Source organism: Perna viridis, chromosome 3 (genome assembly GCF_037379345.1).
Source record: "Perna viridis isolate PV_CMFRI_1.1 ecotype Kerala chromosome 3, ASM3737934v1, whole genome shotgun sequence".
Lineage (NCBI taxonomy): Eukaryota > Metazoa > Mollusca > Bivalvia > Mytilida > Mytilidae > Perna > Perna viridis.
The window spans coordinates 33,836,914-33,861,515 of NC_142447.1; the positions used below are offsets into that span (position 1 = coordinate 33,836,914).

The window sequence follows — 24,602 nt, forward strand, 5'->3', positions numbered from 1 at the left end:
GGACAGTAATGCAACTTCCATGCAATAACCTCTGTTTTTTCAGTAACATTTGTGCAAGTGCATCATAAAAACTTATTTCAAGTAGAAAATGTAAAATAGCAATTTCCAAATATACCCACTAGTCACACTGATATGTTTAATTGTTATTGGGTAACTTTCAACTGTCATTGAGCAGTATTGTGGAAAGTTTTTAGCTCTCATTTTCACTATGAATATGGTCAAAATGCATTTTTACTTCTTTAAGGGGATAGACCTAGGGTGAGGGACACAACTCTTACAAATCATTGGAACGTTTGTATTCCCCATTTTATATCAATCTAATGTAAGCATCAAAAGTAACTTGGACTGATTTCATTCTGTTTCAAAGGAAAGCTTGAAAGGCTTCGGTGAAATTGAATATGATACAAACATATCACTGATTTCAAGTGTTATGTTCCTTACCGTAAGTCTACATCCTTAAATGAACAGTGAAGGTTTAGTTTTAATGTATATGTACTATATTGAGTTAAAAAAAACTTTTTGATACTTCATACTTATTTCATTTAAGAACTGAATGTTTCAATTTTGACATTTCGTCATTGTGTAAAAGCATTTACCATAGAACATTTTCAGTTAAGCCTGGTAGCACTTCATGCTCAAAATTTGCAAGCAGTCATTGCTTTTATGTCAACGAAACTTAAAAAATGAAACATTCAATTCTTATAATCACAATAAATATGTTTCTGTTATTTTATTTCTATTTCATTAAAGAAATACTTTGTAAATAGGCAATGAACAGTAATAAAAATATAGTCCAGTAATTATAAGTGTGGCCTATACAAATAACTATAAGATGTTTCATTGATTCATGAATTTTTACATTAATTATACGTTCAATAAATGTCATTATATTACTTATACACATGCAGGCTGTATACCCCATTTCTGTATTTGACTTAATTATTTGTCCTTACAGAGTACTTGTACAAGTATATAGTGTAATGATTGATGCTGTTTTACATGCCATACAAGTATATGTCAAAACATTAAGCTCTCATCTGGTAAGTTATTATTCTATTTAGACATAAAAAAACCTATGTTTCATTTACAGCAGTTTATCATAAGGCCAAATAAGAAAATATGTGTGGTTCCAGTCTCCTGCAGACCATAGACTTTATTTTTGCCAAAATGAAGAATTTTTTTTTTTATCTTTCTTCTCTCGACTAGATTTGGTATTTACAATAGTAAATAACTATGGCTGTGTACTTGCTTGCAGCTGTGGCCAAGAAACAACTGAAAGCAAGAACTTTACAGCCTGTTGATGTTCCAGTTTTTGATGATTGTCTAGTGATCAGTTGTTTGGTTCTTTAACAATTGGGGAACATGGCATCTTTCCCAACTTGGTGCACCACTATTGTTTAGGGTCAAGTTTTCCGTATTATGGCCTGATGACCCCACCATGTAGCATGCCAGGGGTACCCCATTCCAACACCTGGGGCACACCACCCAGCTGATCTGTGGGCAGAGTGCCCTTGCCCCTGACCAGGGTTCTCAGCACTATGTAGTTGCCATTTACTACAAGCTTAGTGCTGCTGCTGGCCTTTTCTTTTGACACCTGGACTAGCATGGGGCTTTGTTCAAAGAGGTGACTGGAACCACACATATTATTTGTTTTTGCCTAGTAGAGAATGATAAAATCAGGAATCTGATGTATGGACCTATGTGTTTTTGACAGATAATAATTCATTGGTTGGACTTTTTTCCTAATTTTTATACAAAAGCCTTTGAAAAATAAAAAAAAAATATGCCTAATATAACAAGACATGTACCAGTATTTTGAATTGAATTGAAAGTCCCATTTAACCCTGTATGTTTTACGAAGATTGTTCCTCTTCTCCTGATAAACATCCACCACATTGGTTTGGATAAATATTTTGGTTTCACTGATGTGGCATCTATATTCTATAAATATTCAATTTCTGAAGTACACTGTACAATGAGAAGTGCCATTTTAATTGTGTTTCTTGTTTCTGAAAATGTTTTGGTAGATTCAGATTTTATTTATTTTCAGTTATCATTACACTTTAACATGTGGCCTGAAATGTTTAAGGCAGATAAGGTAATGTCTTACTTGCTTGTTACTATATTATAGGCTAGAGCTGCTGCAGTAGAGATGGTGTGTGAGGAGTGCAACAAGCTGGGCAGTCCTCTCATACAGAAATACCTACAAAGAAGGTATGACATGCATGGTGTGAAATTTAGTTAGAAACAATTTGTATTAATTATTACATTCATGAATATTATCTATATACAATTATAGCAGCTCAGTGCATGCAATAGCACATTTTATGGAACACTTTAAAGAGATTTTGATTAAGGCCAATGGCTGAGGTCAGTTACGTAGTTGGTCATATTGCACTGTCGTTTTTGCTCTACAAAGGTGTTGGGGCATTAAGCTATTAATATTGCCTAAAATTATCAACTTTGTTGTAATAATATAAAAGTTGTTCATAAGATAGTAAAATATATAAATATAGAGAGAAGATGATTATTTGTGGCATTAGTTCATTGTAAAGATATCATAATGGTGCCCTAATTTTACGTCATTTATCGAAAACTGCTGAGAATTGTAAATTTAGGGTTTTTTTTCTGACGATTATTTACATCTGACATATGTCCACACCCAAGGATTAACTTTGTAATAATGAATGTATTCACTAAATATTAAGTTGTGTCTTGGGTGTTGACTCTATTTCCTTGCCAAAAAATATGACCAGAAAGTGACAAAAAGTACAAACTTTGACAGAATATCTGAATATTGGTAAACTATAAGCAATTTTTCTGTCCTTTCAATACAAGAATCATCAGAAGTCTCAATAATTTCTAATTTGTGATGGATTTAAGTCTCCAAATTCACAATTAAATCATTCAACACTTTATGACTAATTTTCAGAGGAATTTTAGGCCAGTAAGGCCCCCAATTGCCTCTTCTCCTTTGACAGGAGTTATAGGACTTTGTTGAATTTGTACATTCTACACTATAGAAATACTTTATGGACACAACTCCTCAGAATTCTTTTAACAGATTTTGTTCAAATTTTGTATGATTGTTGTTGATCTTATTGCACTAACATTTTGAGTTGGCAAATGATATGGAAGTTATTGGACTTTGTTGAATTGACATATTACACTATAGGAATACTCTATGGATGCAACTCCTTGGAAACTGCTCAATGAGAATTGTACAAACATTTTATAATGAATTATCGGTATTTTATATTGTAATGACTCTATTTCTTTTCAGGTCTAATGTGATATTTATACTAGAGGCTCTGGATAGCAAAGGCCAGTAAGTAAATGTACTATATGTTTACAAGTGTTATTGTTATGAATTAGAATGGAAGAATGAAGCTGTACTGTTAACTGATTCAGTCAGTGGTTAAATTATTAGAGAAAGAATGCTTCATTTTACCAACTATCCTAAATCCTACCACATTTATGTTTGTGACTTTAAATAAATATAATTCTGACAGGAATTGATTGTTTCTGGTCCTAGTATTAGGGTACGAGACATATAAGAGTACATTTACATATTGTTGATCTTCTTATCTGTTGTCTTACTTCAGATCATGTGAGCTACCAGATGGAGAGAAGGTGTTAAGAGTAAAGTCAGCTAGTCTTTGTCTTGCTGATATTCCTAGTTATAAAAATCCTGCCAAGATTTTAGGTTCATTAGTTTACTCTGATGTGTTCATAGACTCTGTGGTACAGGTTCAGAGAAAAGGTGAGTTCTGTTAATAAGCAATCAGTTTGATTGACTTAATTAATTACATGGGGTTTTTTTTGTATAGCCTGGAAGGCAAGACTAAAGTATTGCTTTTCCAGTGTTGGTGTCCATGTTAACATTTAAATGTTAAATTTTCTGATTAGGTCAGTTTTATATGAACAACTCTAGGTGCTAGGTTAGTCATATTTGGTATGAAGTCTCAATATATAGTCTCAACACTGGAGCAGGGAACACATTTTATCTACCTGTAACAGTATATCATACTTGCTATTTTCAAATCATGTATAAAAAAAAAATAGAAATGTAGGAGTCAGTTTGATTTTAAGCTTAATGATCAAAATTGTGGTTTGTTGTGAGGTCATCAGTTTCAAAGACTTTGATTGAAGTTACCATGGAAGTTAAAAAATTTACTCAGATTTAAGTATTTTTAAACTTCAGTAGTGCTGGGCCAGCTCTTTGGCTTTTAGATATATCTTGAGTTTTACAGACCATATTAACCTTGACTTTGACTTCAACTTATTGGGTCACAACTTGTTTTCTTCACCTAGGTCTTGCATATTTGGAATATAAATGGTTCACCATTAGATGGTATATCAAAGACCATGGTGACATGACCTTTTCCTTAAGATCAACATTTCCTTCTTTATCTGAAGAATTGTCAGAAGTTTTTTTAGCTTTACTAAAGTTTGTTGGTATGTGGATGTTTTCCCATGGTTGCATACCATGGTGACTTTCATGTGACCTTAACATATGACCACAAGGTTGAATTTACTTTATATTGCTTACATATATAATCTAATTGATTTATTCTGATATTAACAGATACATTTTTTTTTGTGTGAATTTGTGAGACATAAAAAATAGTATTTCATAGTTGGCAGCATATTTCTTTAATTTACATTTTTAATTTCAGATGGTACTGTGACAAGAGATTATGAAGTGTTATTTTTGACAGGGCAGATTCCTAAGTACCAGGCTTGGTCGGTATGTAATTCTCATTGGTCTGTTTTTAGTCTTGTCTTTAAAACCCTGACATTATTTAAATTTGGCTATTGTTTATTATGTCAACACAATCTTCAATGTACTTTCTGGAATTTACATTTTTTATACCCCCGCGACAAACTGTCGGAGGGCATATTAATTTACCCTTGACCTTCTGTTCGTCCGTCTGGATTACACATGATCATGGCTTGTCCAGCTATCTTCTCATACAGTTTTTGAACTACATCTAAAATATTTTACAGGATATTTCTACACATGATGAAGATGTGCAGGGCCAAAGGATTTTGATTTTTGTGAAGTATTACGGAAATTGGTGATAGTTACACTTTAAAATAGTCATTTTACTCAGAAATAGGGCTATATGGCTTGTCCGACTATCTCCTTGTACAGTTTTCGAACTACATCTAAAATATTTTACTATAGTATTAATATATGGCCTTTTCCATATTGGCCCTGTAACATGCCAGAGGTATTAATATTGGCCAAGGATAACTGTAATGGACCATTACAGCCATCTGAGGCCATTATTGATACCAAGGGCATGTAATAAGGCCAATATGGAAAAGGCCATGCATTGATACTTTAATTAACCAACTTTATTTCTGGACGTAGTCAGAATTTATTATCAATACATATGATTTCACATTAATTAAAAATAAGTTCATACCTTGATGAATCAAATAATCTCAATAACCTCTCAGATGTCCATAATATACAAAATATTTGGGTTGTTTCCGTCATCATTCTTAGGTTTATTGATACTGTCCTAGTATGTGACCCAGGAAATTTCAAAAGCAAACAAATAATTTGGTAATTTTTTATGTAAAAACCATGTTTTTAAGTGCATTTTGATCTGGAATCAAGCTATTTTCAAATGACATGGGAACTCTTTTGACATAGCGTACAAGGTAGGTGAGTAAAAAGAGAAAGGAAATGTACTCTTTGAAGATTAATGTCAACACCTGGATTTGTGCAAAACAATGAGATTTGACTGCACATTTCGTCTTTGAAAATTACTAAAACATGAAAGTCGCCTTTTTTTCTTTAGCATTTCTATATAAAAAAGTATGTGCTCCCGCTTCGAGATTTCAGTTTTGTTGCCTGCCTCCAATGAACCCCCCCCCCCCAAAAAAAAATATAAAAAAAAAATGTGAATTTTAAGCTTAAGATTAAACATACCTAATAATTCAATATATTTAGTCCCAGTACCATCTTTCTGCAACTTTCAATATCCTAATCTAATTATTTTAAGAAATATATGCCATTTTGATTTAGCTCATAATGGCTCCGTATTGACGCCCTGTTTTGAAATTTTTAATGCATGGCTGTGATTTCGTAATGACCGGCTGTAGGAATTTCCGGTTCATAATGACCAGTTGTTGAAACTTTCAGCTCATAAAGGATGGGCATTTCTATACATATTGTATTAAGTTGGTTAATAATGATATTTCAACACATGATGAAGATGTGCAGGGTCAAAGGATTTTGATTTTCGTGAAATATTACGGAAATGGGTGAAAGTTAGACTTTGTTATTTTTGTCAGAAATATATCCCAAGCAGCAAAGTTAGAGATTTGTTTTGGGGGGGTATTAACATTTTTTATGTGTCCATTAATCCGTCCTTCGGTCCTCTTTTTCTCATTGCAACTAGTCTGACACTACCAAACAGAATTTCATGACACTATGTGGCCAGAATACAATATGTAGATATGCATATATTTAGGAATTTCTGATCCCCAAATTGATCCCTAGACCATAAGTAACTAAGGTTTTGGAAGGATTTCTGAATCTGCAAACCATGTCTTCATACAGAAATAAACATGTTCCTAATTTGGCAAATCTAGGGGGGCATCATTAGTGTCATTTGATTTACTAAAAAAAAATCATTACTAACAAATGAGGCGGGGGCTCCTGTGATAAACAGGGCTTCTAGTTTACATATGAAATTTTGCTATATGAATTACTCATTCACTTTTTACTCCAGCCAAACTTACAGTATAACAAGTATCAATTAAGTTAAAAAGATTTCGCATATTTAGGCTATCAAATAATAAAGAAACAAAATTATTTACATTTAGTCTCAGAAAGACTTTAAGGTATTATTTAAGTATGAACATTAATTGATTTTGTTAGTCCACCCTTATTGGATAACCTGTGCTTTATTAATACTTTATAATTGCCAAACTAATGAATATTCAATTTATTTTGCAGATCAGATCTAAAGGAAAGGATGAGATTACCATACTGGAGGAGAACTTCAAAAATATGAGGGATGATGTTTATGGCCAGATATTAATATCAGGGGAGAGTGTTCATATTGGAAGTCACAGGAATATCTGCCAACCTCCACTAGAAGGTAAGTACTGTAGTAGATAGGTATTGTTAATAGAATATGTTATGTGTGGTTTATGCAAACTCTCAGTGATTATACTATGGACTTGGGATATGTTCTTTGTAATAAACCACTGATAGAACACATATATATGGTCCAACTAGTAAATATAACATTATTGACGACAATGATGAGTATTTTAGGTTACACAGACAGTTTAGAAGTGAAAGAAATTATGTTATTATGTTATGTTTTTACCTGTAAATACCTGAAAAAAATCATCTTACTGCTATATATAATGTTTTAACACAATGTTATTACCTAATTTCTGAGGAAATGGAGAAATAAACTGCTACCTTATTTTTGATGATATATTGTCTCACGTAGTCCAAAATGTCATTAACCTTTTTGATGATATATTGTCTCACATAGTCCAAAATGTCATTTACCTTTTTGATGATATATTGTCTCATGTAGTCCAAAATGTCATTCACCTTTTGATGATATATTGTCTCATGTAGTCCAAAATGTCATTCACCTTTTGATGATATATTGTCTCATGTAGTCCAGAATGTCATTCACCTTTTGATGATATATTATCTCATGTAGTCCAAAATGTCATTCACCTTTTTGATGATATATTGTCTCGCATAGTCCAAAATGTCATTTACTTTTTTGATGATATATTGCCTCACATAGTCCAAAATGTCATTTACCTTTTTGATGATATATTGTCTCATGTAGTCCAAAATGTCATTCACCTTTTGATGATATATTGTCTCATGTAGTCCAAAATGTCATTCACCTTTTTGATGATATATTCTCGCATAGTCCAAAATGTCATTTACTTTTTTGATGATATATTGCCTCACATAGTCCAAAATGTCATTTACCTTTTTGATGATATATTGTCTCATGTAGTCCAAAATGTCATTCACCTTTTGATGATATATTGTCTCATGTAGTCCAAAATGTCATTAACCTTTTTGATGATATATTGTCTCGCATAGTCCAAAATGTCATTTACTTTTTTGATGATATATTGTCTCATGTAGTCCAAAATGACATTTATCTTTTTGATGATATATTGCCTCATGTAGTCCAAAATGTCATTAACCTTTTTGATGATATATTGCCTCACATAGTCCAAAATGTCATTTACCTTTTTGATGATATATTGTTTCATGTAGTCCAAAATGTCATTTACCTTTTTGATGATATATTGTCTCATTTATTCCAAAATGACATTTACCTTTTTGATGATATATTGTCTCACATAGTCCAAAATGTCATTTACCTTTTTGATGATTTATTGTCTCACGTAGTACAAAATGTCATTTACCTTTTTGATGATATATTGTTTCATGTAGTCCAAAATGTCATTTACCTTTTTGATGATATATTGTCTCACGTAGTACAAAATGTCATTTACCTTTTTGATGATATATTGTCTCACATAGTCCAAAATGTCATTTACCTTTTTGATGATATATTGTCTCACGTAGTACAAAATGTCATTAACCTTTTTGATGATATATTGTCTCACGTAGTACAAAATGTCATTTACCTTTTTGATGATATATTGTCTCACGTAGTACAAAATGTCATTAACCTTTTTGATGATATATTGTCTCACGTAGTACAAAATGTCATTTACCTTTTTGATGATATATTGTCTCACGTAGTACAAAATGTCATTTACCTTTTTGTATATTTGATATTACAGCTACTGTATACATGTACCAGAACAAGATAGTTTTGTACAGTCAACAAACAGGTGCTATAGTCTTAGATGATAGCATTATCAAATCACTTCAGTTCTTTGATGATGTAGGTATAATAATGTTAGGTGAATGACTTGTCATGAAATATGAAGTATGCTTATAAGTAGAGTCATCAAATTCTTTCATGAAGCTAGATCATTTCTTTAATCCTTTCCAGTGCAGTTTGTTTAAATGATGTTTCTTTTATCAATATATGCTGATTTTTTAATTTGTTTAATTTGATTCAAGATAAAGAATGATAACGCTATGAAGTTGAGCTGGTAACATCAGATGTGTTTTAACAGTGGATGATTTAATTTATCATAAACCTATACATGCAATAAAACATATAAGTTACAAAAACTTTTTAATGTCTCTTTAGTTTCTTATGTTAATCTATTCTTTCAGGACAACTCCCGGTCTGTGGCTATTTTGGTGGTAGAAATCAAGATAACCATGAAAGGTTTAGTTCCTTCCTACCTCCTGTCTGGTGATAACCTGATTTTTGTGTCCTTTAACCCCAAATCAAAGGCTTACAAACACATGTACTCTGTGGTAAGTATTACAGTATGATCAAGGATATATACAAACATGAATTCAGTAAAAATAAAAAACATTGACTTTTTTGTGAATTTCAGTATGGCATTTAAGCATTCAAAACAATCAAAATAACAGAAAGATGTAATGGCATAATGCCCTGATTATGGCCCAAAAGTATCGACTAATAATGAAAACATGATACAAAACATAGTAATAGCAGGGTGTCAAGTCCCTGTAAATTCCTATATTTTCCTATAAAGTTGAAAGTCCCTATATTTTCCCTATAATTCATTAAAATTCCTATAAAACCCTATATAATCAGAAAAATCTGATTTTTTTTTCCGAAATGATAGAAAAACACTGATATACAAATGTATGAGGCCTGTATAAATCATTAATATGCAATGTATCTCTTTACTATTTCATATGCAATTAAGATACTCATACATATATATGTATTAAATAGCTATTTCTGGGAAAGTACTTTATGGGTATGATATTCTGGTGTACTCAGGGCAGCAAAATATAAGCTTTGCTTATTGATCATCATATACTAATGTTAGTAGAAAGACTACAAAGAGATATATCATATCCTTGTTGAAAAGTTTGTATTTAAGTCATATTCCTACATACTGATTCCAGAAATATCACAAGGATATACAATGGACATGAGATAAAAAAAAAAAATCTACAAGTCCTCAAACTTTGATAATTCTGGAATCAACATCGAAATATATACTTGAAATGGGAAAGTGTGAAAAATGACGACAATCCAACCAGAAACCGAAAACAAGGATTTTGACCAACTTGCCTTGTACAGGTGGATGTTTGTATGGTACAGCACTATAGGCCAAAAAGCAAAACTATGTGTGGTAAAGGTTTCATACTTGTGAAAATTAGGGTCAGTTGTTATGAAAATCTTTGCATTTATTTATTTTACCTGATTTCTATATAGGGGATAATTTGTTTTTAATGGAGCATATCCGAGAATGTCAATAAAACCTTCCAGAGGGCATTGTAGAGCACAAAAATGGTGTAGGTAGGGAAATCCTGAACATACATAGAATTGACCACTACTGGAGAGAAGTATTTGACTTGAAAGGTGATGGTGGCAAAAAAAGTACAAACTATTGGAGAAAGTATTTAAAAGAGCTCTGGTATTGCCACATGGAAATGCAGAAGTAGAGAGGAGTTTGTCAGTGAATATTGATGTGGTCACTGATGATAGGACTTCGCTTTCAGAGCAAGCCATTAATGGCATATGAATGATGAAGGATGAAGTTGCATTTTATGATCCTCAACATAAACAGCCAAGAAACTTACCTGTCATAAAGGAATTGATCAAAGCTTTGAAAACTGCACATGCTTGTTACCAAGCAAGTCTTGAAGAAAGAAGAAACAAAAAAGAACCAAAGCAAGGTTGAAAAGGGAAAATGAAGAAAGATTAAAGAGAATTAGCAGCTACCAAAAAAAATTGACTAAAGAGAGCTAGAACTGTCAGAAAGAGAAACACAAGTTAAGATTGGTATAGATACAGGCAATGCCCTCGTTAAAGAAGGAAAAATGAAACTAGAAACAGGATATAGATAGATCATCTCTACAGGTTGCCGAAATGATGATTGATACAGCTACAAGCAAATCAGAAAAAAGCCTTAAAGGAGCTGGAAAAAATCAGAGAGAAACAAAAGGTGTTGGAGAAGGTGAAGAGCTCATTGTTACGAAAAGTCATGTCTCTTGGGGAAGAAGATGACACAATGCAAGTGAAGCATGGTACAAAACATCATGACACTGTCATCAATCAAATTAAAAAAAGCAGGATGATAAGGAAAGCAGTTCTAAAAGCAAGGGAGATAAATCAACTAAGAGAAAGAGTGAAACAACTGCAGCACATGTAAAAGATAGAAAGCAACAAAAGCATTAATGACATTTTCATGTACTCATTAGACATTTTGAATACTTGTTTTGTTTAATTTTGATGTTATATAAAGAGTAACTTTATAATGGCTTGATGTAAATTAGGAAAAAATAATAAATGGGAGGAAAAGAAATGGAGGAGGAGGAGGCCATAATACATGTACTTAGAATAGAGGGTTATATATAGGTTTGTATCAGAGATGTAAAAGCTGAACAGGAAACTAATCAAAGTTGTCATATTTTTCCAGTTTTTATTAAATACTAAATTTGCTAGGTTTCAGGGCTGAAACAATAGACTTTCAACACAAAGCCTGCAATAAAAATTGTATATATCCCTATAAATTTAATTAAAAATCCCTATATTTGCCCTATTAATTCCCTATAATCCTATATTTTTAGGCCAAAAGTGGCTTGACACCCTGTAATAGGTTTAAATATAAATATTAAGAAAATGAATACTTTGTGGATTTAGATCATGGTTATGATGTCATAATGATGTCACAAGTATAGTTTATATAAGCAAAACTTTTTTATTATTGTTTTGTCAGTAAGTCTGTGTTTCTGAGTGGTATGAAGTGGTTGATTCATTCTTACATGTATTTTATCAGAAAGTCTGTGTTTCTGAGTGGTATAGAGTGGTTGTTTTATTTATTACATGTGTTTTGTCAGTAAGTCTGTGTTTCTCATTACACAACATATCAGCTGCTGTAAAGTTGCAATAACTAGAACCTTGAACTATGTTATTTGTTTCCTTAGACAAAGAGGTAGAAATCCATAAAGTTGATGGCAACACCTTGTGGACTCTTCAGCAACTTCCAGGCAGATTGCTTCTACAAACCTTAACCTTAGGATGAATTGTTATTAAATGTAGATGTGCACACCACACCATCATGTTGGTGAAATAAATTTTATAGAACTTTTGGGACTTTGGCACCTTCAAATTTCATAAGTGCATGGGACATATCACAACTTGAAATAATCTTTTTTTTTTTTTTTCAGGTACTGCCTGAGTGGAAGAAAGAATCCAATTTACCTAGCATCACTAAAATACAAGAATTACCTCCATGTTTTACTGAAATGTATGTCTTTGATTATAGGAAAGTGAAATTGAATAGATTGTTTCTTTAAAACTGAAATGAAAAGCTGTAAACAAAGAAGTTATTTATAAATTGTTTTAAAAGATTATTATTGAATTCTTAGCATAACATAACTGTCCGTCCGACAGTCCATCATCAGCTTTCTGGGCTTTTTTTTCTAAATGCAGATATTGACATGATTTTTGGTGTATAAGTTCACCATGATAAGTTACAGGTCAAGTGTACGTTTTGTTCCTCTACGATGATACATGTATTCACTTTTGATTAACTAAAACTCAAAGAAATCACAGTCTGGAGTTTGATACTACCATTCTGAGTAACAGAATTTAGTTAGAAGATAAAGGTCTAAAGCCTAAAAAACACTCTTATTCCTTTTTTATCAGGGCCCATCTACATGTTTTTCTCTTATAAATTTATTTGAATATCCAACATGGGGACGCGACGCATGGGGTATGTGAGCGTGCTCACTAAGGTTCTTTAATTGTATAAAATGGCCAAAGTATACTAACTTAAAGTTGTTGTACATCTCAGATAGTTTTAAGGATTCAAAATTGTTTTCACTCACTTGAAGCTAAGGTATTACCATGTTTATTTTTACTAAATGCTAATTATTTTACATCTTAATCATGTATGGACGATCTATCCTCCATAGTTTTAACTGATAAATTGTTCGATAGTATACATCATGGTCTGTGTTGCCTGTTTTGTGTTTTAAATAATATTAATTGTATTTCCAGCCATTCTGTGTTACAAAACCTTTACAGCAACACTACTAAAACAGTGACGGGATTCAGGACAGCTGCAGCTTCATTACATAACATTGATAGGTTAGTATTGTAACAGTCACCCCAGACAAAATTATGTATTAAATTACACATTAAAAACTGAACAGATTCACTCTGTTACAAATCTGAGAAACTGTGATCGTTTCTTCTGTGAGTACTAGCTTACTATCTTTCTATGAGGTCCCTGTGTACCTTTTAAACACAGGTGGTGGCAGCACATTAACTGTACACCGAATTATCAAGCCCGGTAAATGTTACAGTATGATAGACATTGATACATTGATATGGTAGTTTAGGGATATATTGATTCAACTATCTAAGGATTAAGTGGGAAATTAAACCCCACTTTTATGACAGGGCAGGGTGGGGCTATCCTGCTATCACCCGAACTACCACTTTTTTAATATTTTGTTTTTCGAGTGCTATTGGCTTGACTGATTTAAGATTTAATACACAACCTAAACTTGTTGAACTGAATGTTGTCTCCTTTTCTTAGTATGGCTCGACCATAACATCCTATTTGACAGCACTTGATTTAGTAAAGTTAATTCTCTACATACAATAATTCAAAATGATTTCAACAATTTTCAGGAAACTTTTGTGTATATTACATGTGTATACCTAATGACTAAAGTTCCATTTGGATACTTTTCAAGTTCATAGGAAAGTGGTAGTAATAACTCAAAATCAGTTTTCATGAACTTAAGAAATCTGTATCTATTGCTGTTTTTTTTTTTAGAGATAATAGATTAAAACACAAAATATGATTTAGTGCAGCTATTTCAGAAGATGGAAACAAATCTGTATAGACAATTGTGTTGTGTCAAAGCAACAATCTTAATATTCACACCTGTTATAATAATTTTCCTAAAAGTTTATTGTTTACTTTTCTTCAGATTTCTGTATCATTTCTCAGCCAGTACTGTAGGGAATGTTCCATTTGAGGAGAAATATCTTTCTCTTCTCCTAAATAGAGATGATGATGTTGTTAACTCCAGTGGAACATTTGAAGTCTTATCATCTGAACCCGATCAGGTAAAATGTCAGTTAACTATGGTAGCCAAAAAATCATGTAACTTATAACATGTGAACAAGATGTCCCTGATCAGAATAAAATATGATACGATCAAATATATTCTTCCTTAAAATAGTTGAAAGAATTTTTAACAATGTTATATACCTCGTGAAAAGTGATGAGTTAGGGAATGATTGGTGAAGTGTGATTAATTCCTGTAAAACTTAAGTTTGGACTAAGCCACTACAATTTGGTTATAAAAAGAACCTTCATTGTTTTTTTATGACTTGTTTTTTTTTAGCAAATTATCATTAACATTATTGGAGGAATAGAAGGAAGTCACAAAGAGAACTTGTGTAATACTCTAGTGACGCTAACCAAAGACAGATATGAGTAAGTTGGGAGTCTATAATTTTTCGAGTAAAATATAAAACGGAATAACTGGGGATGTTCCAAGTTTTCTGAAAATATAATATCTTTTGATTGATCTCTTCCAAATTTTGATCAAGTAACTTCAATGTCTGTCCTTGTCTAAGGCAACATGGATCTATAATTTTTCCTTTGTACCCTGTCATAATTATTCTAACATTTTTTAATATGCATTGGTGTTAACCTTGGTAAATTCTAAAGCCTCTCAAAATTTTCTTAAAGCTGGAGATTTGCTGTGTTTTTGTTTTTGTGACATGAATTGAAGTAATTTATTACGATTTTAAGCTGAAAATTCAAATATAATGAGAGAAAAGTGGCTAAATCTCTTGATTTGAGATGGGAATGTAAGCGGGAAACTGTTGAAATTTTCATAAAATATTGGGGTGCTGAAAGCTGTAAGCTTAACACCTGTGTAAAAGAAGTGTGGATTTCCTCTTTTTACTCTATAAAAATGTTATCAGTATTAAAGATAAAATACCTCAAAATCATGTTTGAAGACCTATTTAAAAAAAAGTATGTTGATTACACAAACTTTCTGAAAAAATTATTAAATTCTGTATAGCAAAAACATTTATAGATATGATCTACATTAAATAACTAGACAGCAGGTTTTTGAATGATTTCCATTTGAAAAAGTAACCAATTTATATGTCCACATATGTTTGGTTATTGACACCATAGGGTTCTATACATTTAATCACCGACTCTTTTGGCTAATCATCTGGAGTACACCTAGGACTCTCCACTTGAAATATCAGAGGCAAAGTGTGACTCATTTTTCCACCAATCTCCAAACCCCAAATTAATGCTGAAATGTCCTTCTTAACCAAAATAGTCCTTGAAACTTGCATCTAAAATGATTCTTTTGAGTATATATTTTATTTTATCCATCTTGTCAAGCATTCTGAAGATTTTAAAATCTCTAATACACTTCACTCTGAGTATTTAATGTAACTAATATTCGTGCACAACATCCAAGTATCGGTTGGAATTTAGTGTCTGTCCAGTACTGCTTTTTCGTCTGACTCGGATCAAAGTTTATTAGAGTAATTGAGCCATATATGATAATCACTTACAGACAATACTGTTTGTGATATTTTACAACTCTTCTTTTCTTGAGTGTTTTTCATCTAATTGTGTTTGAAAAGTTGAGATAAGTAACCTTCCATTATATATAAAGTGGTGTCTTTCTGTTCATCTGTTCACAACTATTTCACTCTGCAACTTCTTAGTACAGCCTCTTGATATTTTGACAGAAGCTTCGTATAGTTACTGGTATGCAAAAATCATGGGATTCAATTTCAGAATGAATCAGCATCAACTTCATGTTGATGACTTTATATATTAACAATATAGTTAATGGGGTGGTGAGTGGGAGTATCCTCTAGTGACCTTCAGTTTAGTTTTCTCTCAGCTGCATAGAAAAATCTCCAAGCTGAGAATAAGTTAAAATATTTACAGATGGACTGTCCTACAGCAAGATAGATCTCATACCACTCCATTTGTACCATTCCATCTCTATCAGTCATTGAAAAGTATAGCAACTCACAGGAGTAGATCTGCCTACACAGATAGCACCTCACGGAAGAAAAGGATCTTACTTGTTACGCCTGGGTATGTAAACCACTTAGTGAAACATTAAGATTTGTATGTTATAAAATTCTTTTTGTCAGTATATAGAATATGAATCTGTCAAACCTTGGTTTCAAGAATAAATTCACATCAGCTGAACTTATGATCCTTTTGGACAGTTATTAAATCCTTATATTATTGGTAACCACATTTTATAAGTCAAAATATATGATATTTAACTTCCAAATTTTTATTATCAATGTCAATCCTAGGAAGATGTGGAAATCAGTAAATATTTACTTATCTTAGAGCATTCAAAAGTTTCACAGAAATGAAAGTACTATTACATTATGAGATGTTATAATATGACAGTAGTCTGAAAGTAGAACTACCTATCAGGCCCTAGTACCACAAAACTTGTAAAATACTTCTTCACTTCCATAGTAACTCCAATCAAAGCCTTTGAAATTAATGACATCACCTAAAACAGTAAAGAATTTTCTCAGACTTACGTAATTTTTCAAGTTTTGTTGTGCTAGGTTCTGTGCTATTAATGAATGATTCTGCCCAGCCTTTGTTAAAATTTGCTAGATTAGATTAATATCAGCAAAACTTAAAATTCTTTTTGATAATAATTATATCTTTATTCATTGGTTCCAAATTTCTAATTAAGTCAAAATATATGATATCTGACTTTCCAAAGAAATTTTTAATATCAATTTTATTGCTAAAAAGCCATGGCATTCTATATATATTAAGTATAAGAGCCTTCAAAAGTACTCATCAATTATAAGATGTTAATATATTTTAAGGTCAATGGATATTTATGATGTAGTTTATGCTGTACTGAATCATCCAGACTTACAAGTCAGACAGAGGTTGTCAATTGGTGAGTTCTATGTTATTGAATCATCCAGACTTACAAGTCAGACAGAGGTTGTCAATTGGTGAGTTCTATCTTATTGAATCATCCAGACTTACAAGTCAGACAGAGGTTGTCAATTGGTGAGTTCTATCTGAAAGTTGTTCATTTATAATAAATTATATATCCCTTTGAACATGGGAGACATATTGTTTATATTTGCATTTTTCTTCTTGTCTCAAATGAAAATCACTTTTTGTTTACATAACTGCATGCTGTTTTTTTTTTCTGTGAGCTAGCACGTTAAAAATCAGGCTCATCGTGTCACACAAGTGCAATGCAGATTCTAATTGATCAAACATTCTTGTCCTGAAATGCATGAAATGTTTGCCATGGGGTATAAAATCAATCAATCAATCATACACCTGATGTACACTGAAACCTGTCTAAACCCTTTTGTTTATGTTCAGTTTAGAGAGATATTTGGTTTACCAATGTTCAAAATACATTTAAATTGGTTTAAAGATACATTAAAAGTGTCTGGTTTAGACTGGTTTTCAGATTGTTCAGGGATTTTTGTTTAGAGTGGTTTTCAGATTGTTGAGGGATTTTTGTTTAGACTGGTTTTCAGATTGTTCAGGGATTTTTGTTTAGAGTGGTTTTCAGATTGTTGAGGGATTTTTGTTTAGAGTGGTTTTCAGATTGTTGAGGGATTTTTGTTTAGAGTGGTTTTCAGATTGTTCAGGGATTTTTGTTTCGAGTGGTTTTCAGATTGTTCAGGGATTTTTGTTTCGAGTGGTTTTCAGATTGTTCAGGGATTTTTGTTTAGAGTGGTTTTCAGATTGTTGAGGGATTTTTGTTTAGAGTGGTTTTCAGATTGTTGAGGGATTTTTGTTTAGACTGGTTTTCAGATTGTTCAGGGATTTTTGTTTAGACTGGTTTTCAGATTGTTGAGGGATTTTTGTTTAGAGTGGTTTTCAGATTGTTGAGGGATTTTTGTTTAGAGTGGTTTTCAGATTGTTGAGGGATTTTTGTTTAGACTGGTTTTCAGATTGTTGAGGGATTTTTGTTTAGAGTGGTTTTCAGATTGTTCAGGGATTTTTGTTTAGAGTGGTTTTCAGATTGTTGAGGGATTTTTGTTTAGACTGGTTTTCAGATTATTGAGGGATTTTTGTTTAGAGTGGTTTTCAGATTGTTGAGGGATTTTTGTTTAGAGTGGTTTTCAGATTGTTCAGGGATTTTTGTTTAGAGTACTTTCACTGTTTAATATTATTAATGGTTCTGCAATGTTCTTAATATTTTGGTACAGATTTTTAAATTGGATCCACAAAATTTCACTTTGACTTATAAGACAAAAAGATAAGAATTGATGGTATAAAACTGCAATGTCTCATAAATGTTTGTAGTTATTCATATTTTATTATCATTAAAAAAACAGCTTTTTTTATTTTAGGTGCTGTAACTGTGTGCATAGATCCTATGAATTCCTTTATTTCTCACAAGTGAGTTTTTTCTTATTGGTTATTGTTTACTTCTATAACATAAAAGTGACATATTGAATACAGAAAGGCAGTGTTTAGTTATTGAATATTTTTTAAAGTATCAATTTGTTTATATTGTATCTTAAATAATTCAGATGTTAAATGTCAGTATCTTTTGCACATTTGCTAAATTGATTGATATGGTGTTAAATTAAAAAAGATTTATCAATCTACTACCATCTGTGATTATCTTGGCTTTAATGTCAAGTGAGTTACATGTATTTTAGGCAGTTATTTCTTTCTTCATGTATTATTTTCTTATGACACACCTCAGTAAGGTTTTTTTCACCCGTCTTATGTCATTTCTTTTTTAGAATGACATTTCCTCAGTTACTGAATCAATGTGCGCAGGGATGGGTTAACCACATTTTATTCACATCATCAACATCAATTAATGTAAGTACATCAATTACTCCATTTTACATAGAACATTTTCACTAGGTCGGATTTATCCTATCTTTATGGGTATTTCCCCCCCCCCAAAATTGCACTATTAATTTGTTGTAACTAACCAACATTTTATAATTTTCTAGTTTTCTTCTATTAGAGTCCAACCTTGATGTGTCGAATTCAGAAGAGACGAAATCTCAGATAACTCGGAACTAATTTCAAAGTCCCAGCAAAACTCCCCTTACTTCAATACAATTTCATCTTGGATGATTCAAACTTGGATGAATTGAAATCTCGGATAACTCGGAAGTATTTAATCTATCCCCTCGATAAAATTTTGAGGTTAATAAACCCTGATGACAAACTATGACCAAAGTGTGTTTTTACAATGATTAACATGGCTTTTGAAATTATTTGTTGACACTCTTTTGCTTGATTTTTGTATTTAATTAATCCAAAATAGTGCGGGTAGTGAAAAGAAAGAAATTTTATTAGTCACATGTTGGAATTCACACTAACAGTGATATCAGATATTTTGATAGAAATCAAAAAAAATTACAGACGAATTGTCATGGTATCTGAACATTTAATTAAACATCAAACAGTAAATAGTAAATGTATTTCAATGACTACATTTGTTCCAATAGTGAATCTGCAAAAAATCTTATTGTAGTAATATAGAACACATGGCTTGACAATACTCCTGATTGTGACTCATACAAAGCAGCATGTTATAAAATTCTGACATTTTCGATGTAGAAAAAATAAAATGGAAATTTCCCTTAAACACTCAGTGCCGTTCAGTATTTGAACATGATATACAACACAGAAAAAGATATCCTCTGATACAAAACACAAAATACCCTGTAAAGTGTAGTACATATACATGTACAAGCACAACAAATGATGTAAGTAATGGAAACAATCATCAACCAAACTATTTCCGGGTTATACTTAACCTCAGATAACTTGGACCTCGGATAACATTTTTGCCAGGTCCCTTTGACTTCAATTGAGGTTTGACTGTACATCAAGAGAATGTTTAGAACTTTTTTTTCAACAAAGTGTTTAATTTTTCATTGCACAGAACTTGGCTTTAGAAGATGTTCAAAGAATTATTAGATCTGTCAACAATGATGTATCATTTTTTCTTGCTGATAAAGGGGAGATAACTAGGTAAGGCTTAGTCTACGATCATTGAATTGAGCCATTACCAACTGGAAAATAGAAGTTATAGCATTATTTCTACTGAGAAAGTTCACCCATTTATATTTTTTTCAGTGTTAAGTTGAAAATCAATGCAAGAACTTGTTGATATTTTCATGCATAAGACAGAATTTAACATAAAACAGGTTTAGTAATTATAAATGGTATAACTAGTAATTGTGTTTTTTTTTTCATTTTATGATACCTCTACCAACCTAATCAGTGTTGTCATAAATCGGCTCTTACATTTTCACAGGAGTATGGACATAGATGCTGTTTTATCAGAAACATCATTTGACGAGAAGTCAAAAGTCAGGGCCAGACATTTGCTATACCCAGGATGGTAATAAGATTCAAAGAATCATCATTTCTGAAATATAGTTATTTGTTGAATTTTATAATATTATTAATTTTAATGTGTGTCTACTGTAAGTTTTATTTATAGATATCATAATGATATATGAGGACTGAAAAAGGTTCAAATCTACTATAAGTTTCAGTATTGTTTTTCTTTTAGTTAATAAATATGATAATTAATTTATTATGACTATTGTTTTGAATTTTTTCACCAGGTCTCTGGGTCTGTATAAAAGTTTGAAGACCTCAATTAACCTACAGAAATGTGTATTGAAATTTCGGCGACCCCTGGAGAAACAGCAGTTCGTCAAAAAGCTGAGAGGTCAGATTTATCTTTTGTTACAGTGTATGTTTAAGTTTGAATAAAATGATTTTTTTTATCTCATTCTAAGAAAAGAAAGCATTTTGTTATTTTCAAAAGGGTATAATTTGTAGGATACATACAGACAGATCAAGAATTATTTTGTATTATTGTTTTTATCCTGAGATACTTGGTAATTTGTTATACCTACTTTATGCATATTTAAACATTTACGTTGTAGAATTAAAATCCAAACTGAAAGCCTATCCCTTTGAAGAAAATGTTTACTTTGTTGATGGAAAAGTTCAGTTCAGTGGTAAGTCATCAAGTATCATCAATTATAATATACTACTGATTACAAATTGTCTGCTAGTAAAATATACCTATGTTTTTGTGACAACAAATTCATTTAAAATAGAAGTTAACATTTTTTGAGTCTATAAAAGAAATGATTACCAATCATTTTTAGTTCACCTGGCCAAAGACCATGTAAGCTATTGCCATCACTTGGCATCTGTCGTCATCGTCCGTCGTCGCCGTTAACAATTATACAAAACTCTTCTTCTCTGAAACTACTTGACTGATTAGAACCAAAGTTGGTATAAATGTTCCTTGGGGTATTTTGCATAGAACTAATGTGGGGTTTTTGATTCGTTGAAAAACATGGCCACTGTTACTAAAAATAGAATGTAGGGGTCAGACAGTAGTTTTTCACATATATCTCCAAAACCATTAGGTTTAACTAAATTTTGACTGGGTAAAAGTGTTTAGGATGATAAGATTTGTCTCTGGTTTAATTTTGGTTTTAATCCTTTAAGCCATGTTGGAGTTATTGCTCCTTTTCAATGATTTTTGCTATTTTTAAGGTTATTTCTTTTAAAAAACATGGCAGTCGTTACTAAAAATAGACCATACAGTGTATGGGTCAGACAGTAGTTTTTTTGCATATTCCAAAATCCTTATTATTAGAACTACAAAAGTCTTTAGGGATAAAAGTTGTCGGATGAGGTCTCGCTAACCACATCTAAAGTTTCCATTACTTTACATGTTAAACAAGTAATTTTCAATGTTTCACTGTGAATTCCCAGGACAAATGACACCTGAAAGTTGCATACCATTGCGAAGCTTGGAAAATAATGCTTTCAAATTCATTATTCTAATGGTACGATGACTGTAGAAATTCTTCACAAAATTTACTTGAATAAAAAATACTGAAAATCAACATTTTTACCTTTTCTGCTAACTTACAGCATGGAGGCAAATTACACGCACATGTAAACAATATTCATACACTTTTGTAGTAAATTACAAATATGATTTTAAAGTACACATTCTCAGCTTTATTTTAACTACTTTTGATCAGAATACACACAAATAATGCACTTAAAATGCATATTTCTAGGTTCAGTGTGTTTTTGGTATTACATAAGGAGGGTGGCCATTTCACCTGGAAGTGGTTCGTGAGACCTGACTCCTTGTAAGAGTTATTGCCCTTGAAAGGGTAAAGATGATTTTTTTAAAAGTTTTCAGTCAATATCTTGAAAACAGTGGTAGATTAAAAGAAACTTTCATTTGTTGAAATGATCCTTATGATAACCACGACCATAGATTCTTGAATCAAAATTGTTGGACAACTTCTTGTTAAATTTATTGCCTTTGAAAGGCAAAGTTCAACCAGTAAAAACAGTAAAGCAGGTGGAAGCACAAGTATGATTTTCACACACAAACACACACACACACAAATGTCAATCAGTTTCATTCCTCTGCTAAAAGATCACAACGTCTAAAAGCAGAATCATAGATTCCGTTGATGAGATCAGAATGTTTTACCAATCTAGTAATCAGAATGTATTGTATAGAAAATGAAATATAAATGTAACAGGTACAGGATTCAACCATTTCTATGTTTTTATCATTTACTTTGTTAAATCTCCCTTTTGAAAATTCTATTATACTCTTAAAGAAACATTTGTTTAAAAATTTTGGAAAGCATACCACACAATTTTCCTCATCCAAGGAAAATACTACATTCAATATGTTTTAAGTATCTGGCAGAAATAAAACAGATCTGTCACTTCCAATCTATTCAGTATGTTTTAAGTATCTGGCAGAAATAAAACAGATCTGCCACGTCCAAGCTATTCAGTATGTTTTAAGTATCTGGCAGAAATAAAACAGATCTGTCATGTCCAAGCTATTCAGTATGTTTTAAGTATCTGGCAGAAATAAAACAGATCTGTCATGTCCAAGCTATTCAGTATGTTTTAAGTATCTGGCAGAAATAAAACAGATCTGTCACGTCCAAGCTGTTCCATATGTATAGTAAATACAGACCACAGGCTTATATGTACATGTGACAATTTGATTTATGAAGAAATATTTATAAATCACACTGCTGAATTTTTTACTTAAAACATTTTTACATAAACAAAAAGTTCTTGCATATACCTCTGGTGCTTTCATTTTTTAATCCTTTGTTCATAAAGCAGTCCAGGGCTATGTATGCATATTATAAATGAGAGAAAAAAGGGGTCAAGTTTCCAATTAGTATCAGCATACCATATCAATGTTTTACTACTACTAAGACCTACAACAGTTTGAATTTTCAGCTACAATGTGATGGAAATTTCCCTAATTATTAAAAATATCAAGGAATAATACAACTGTGTCCACTTTTTTTGGTATTTTTGAAATAGTACCAATCTTCAGCCTGTTGATTTAGATTTGCCAGTATGTAGTTTTCTTATTCTCGGAAACACAAATGAAATATAAAATAAATGTTGGAGATATAAAGATAACTAATTGTGTGTTAATTATTTATTACATACCATAGACAAACTGCTAGTTTTGTATTGTATAATAAAAAAAATAGTGATATGGATTTATCCTACTTGATTATTGTGGGTTTTTTTTTTTGTCTATGATAAATATGGAGAAATCATACCAGTAAAATGCTCTGCTTATTGTATTTTTCTGGTTAAATAATTAGAAAAGGTGTAAATTGTGAAAACATTTTCTAGGCCTACAACTCTTTTAACAGTCTATTTTGTGGTTGAAAATTCCTTACTCTCCATGCATTAATAAATTGTCTTGACTATTTTGAACTTGATAATTACAAAAAAATATTAATTTCTCAAACAATCTAATGAGGAATCTAAAAATAGCTTTCCTATTTTTTAGAAACACTTCTCTAGAATTACTTATTTTTTCATTCAATAAGTCTGAAAAGTTTCGAACGCATCTAAGTTATGACATCTATGGACAAGTCACTGACGTGACGGTAGGTCAGAAAAACCTGATACAATTGCATCTTATAGATTTATATCTCTTCTCATGTGGATATTTAATATTTCATATAAATATTTTATCACACTAACCACATAAATGCCCATCACCCGATTTGTGAACCACAAGTGTCATGATTTAATTGACGCGTAACACCTCCCAACCCTTTACGTGATGTTGGATTTCTTCAAAATAATATAAGAAATAAGTTTCCGTTCATAATGTATAAAGAGTAAGTAAAAATATGAATTATCCAGGAATCTACAGATACCATTGATTATTTTTTTGAAACACGACAAGTAAGTGAAAGTTTTTAATTGTGCTGTTGAAACGATAAAAATGATGTCGATTTAGGACTTGAAATCTTGTGACTTTGGACTTCAGAAAGAACTCTCCTGTGTCACTGGCTTCCTAGCTGATAGTTTTTTAATTATACATGTACAGT

General features: G+C 31.6%; 1 protein-coding gene across 1 annotated transcript in view; it reads left to right on the forward strand.

Moving 5' to 3' along the window:
• Positions 1 to 24,602, forward strand: part of LOC148621959 (dynein axonemal assembly factor 9-like) — a 67,924-nt gene that overhangs the window by 38,150 nt on the left and 5,172 nt on the right. Inside the window, exons 16-35 of the mRNA XM_088571382.1 lie at positions 956 to 1,040; positions 2,132 to 2,214; positions 3,284 to 3,328; positions 3,606 to 3,763; positions 4,680 to 4,750; positions 6,980 to 7,124; positions 8,827 to 8,930; positions 9,272 to 9,418; positions 12,317 to 12,396; positions 13,152 to 13,241; positions 14,096 to 14,234; positions 14,516 to 14,607; positions 16,105 to 16,257; positions 17,028 to 17,104; positions 18,531 to 18,579; positions 18,933 to 19,014; positions 20,096 to 20,184; positions 20,471 to 20,557; positions 20,787 to 20,893; positions 21,114 to 21,188. Coding sequence (XP_088427508.1) covers positions 956 to 1,040; positions 2,132 to 2,214; positions 3,284 to 3,328; positions 3,606 to 3,763; positions 4,680 to 4,750; positions 6,980 to 7,124; positions 8,827 to 8,930; positions 9,272 to 9,418; positions 12,317 to 12,396; positions 13,152 to 13,241; positions 14,096 to 14,234; positions 14,516 to 14,607; positions 16,105 to 16,257; positions 17,028 to 17,104; positions 18,531 to 18,579; positions 18,933 to 19,014; positions 20,096 to 20,184; positions 20,471 to 20,557; positions 20,787 to 20,893; positions 21,114 to 21,188 — 1,958 coding nt within the window. The remainder of the gene's footprint in view (positions 1 to 955; positions 1,041 to 2,131; positions 2,215 to 3,283; positions 3,329 to 3,605; positions 3,764 to 4,679; positions 4,751 to 6,979; positions 7,125 to 8,826; positions 8,931 to 9,271; positions 9,419 to 12,316; positions 12,397 to 13,151; positions 13,242 to 14,095; positions 14,235 to 14,515; positions 14,608 to 16,104; positions 16,258 to 17,027; positions 17,105 to 18,530; positions 18,580 to 18,932; positions 19,015 to 20,095; positions 20,185 to 20,470; positions 20,558 to 20,786; positions 20,894 to 21,113; positions 21,189 to 24,602) is intronic.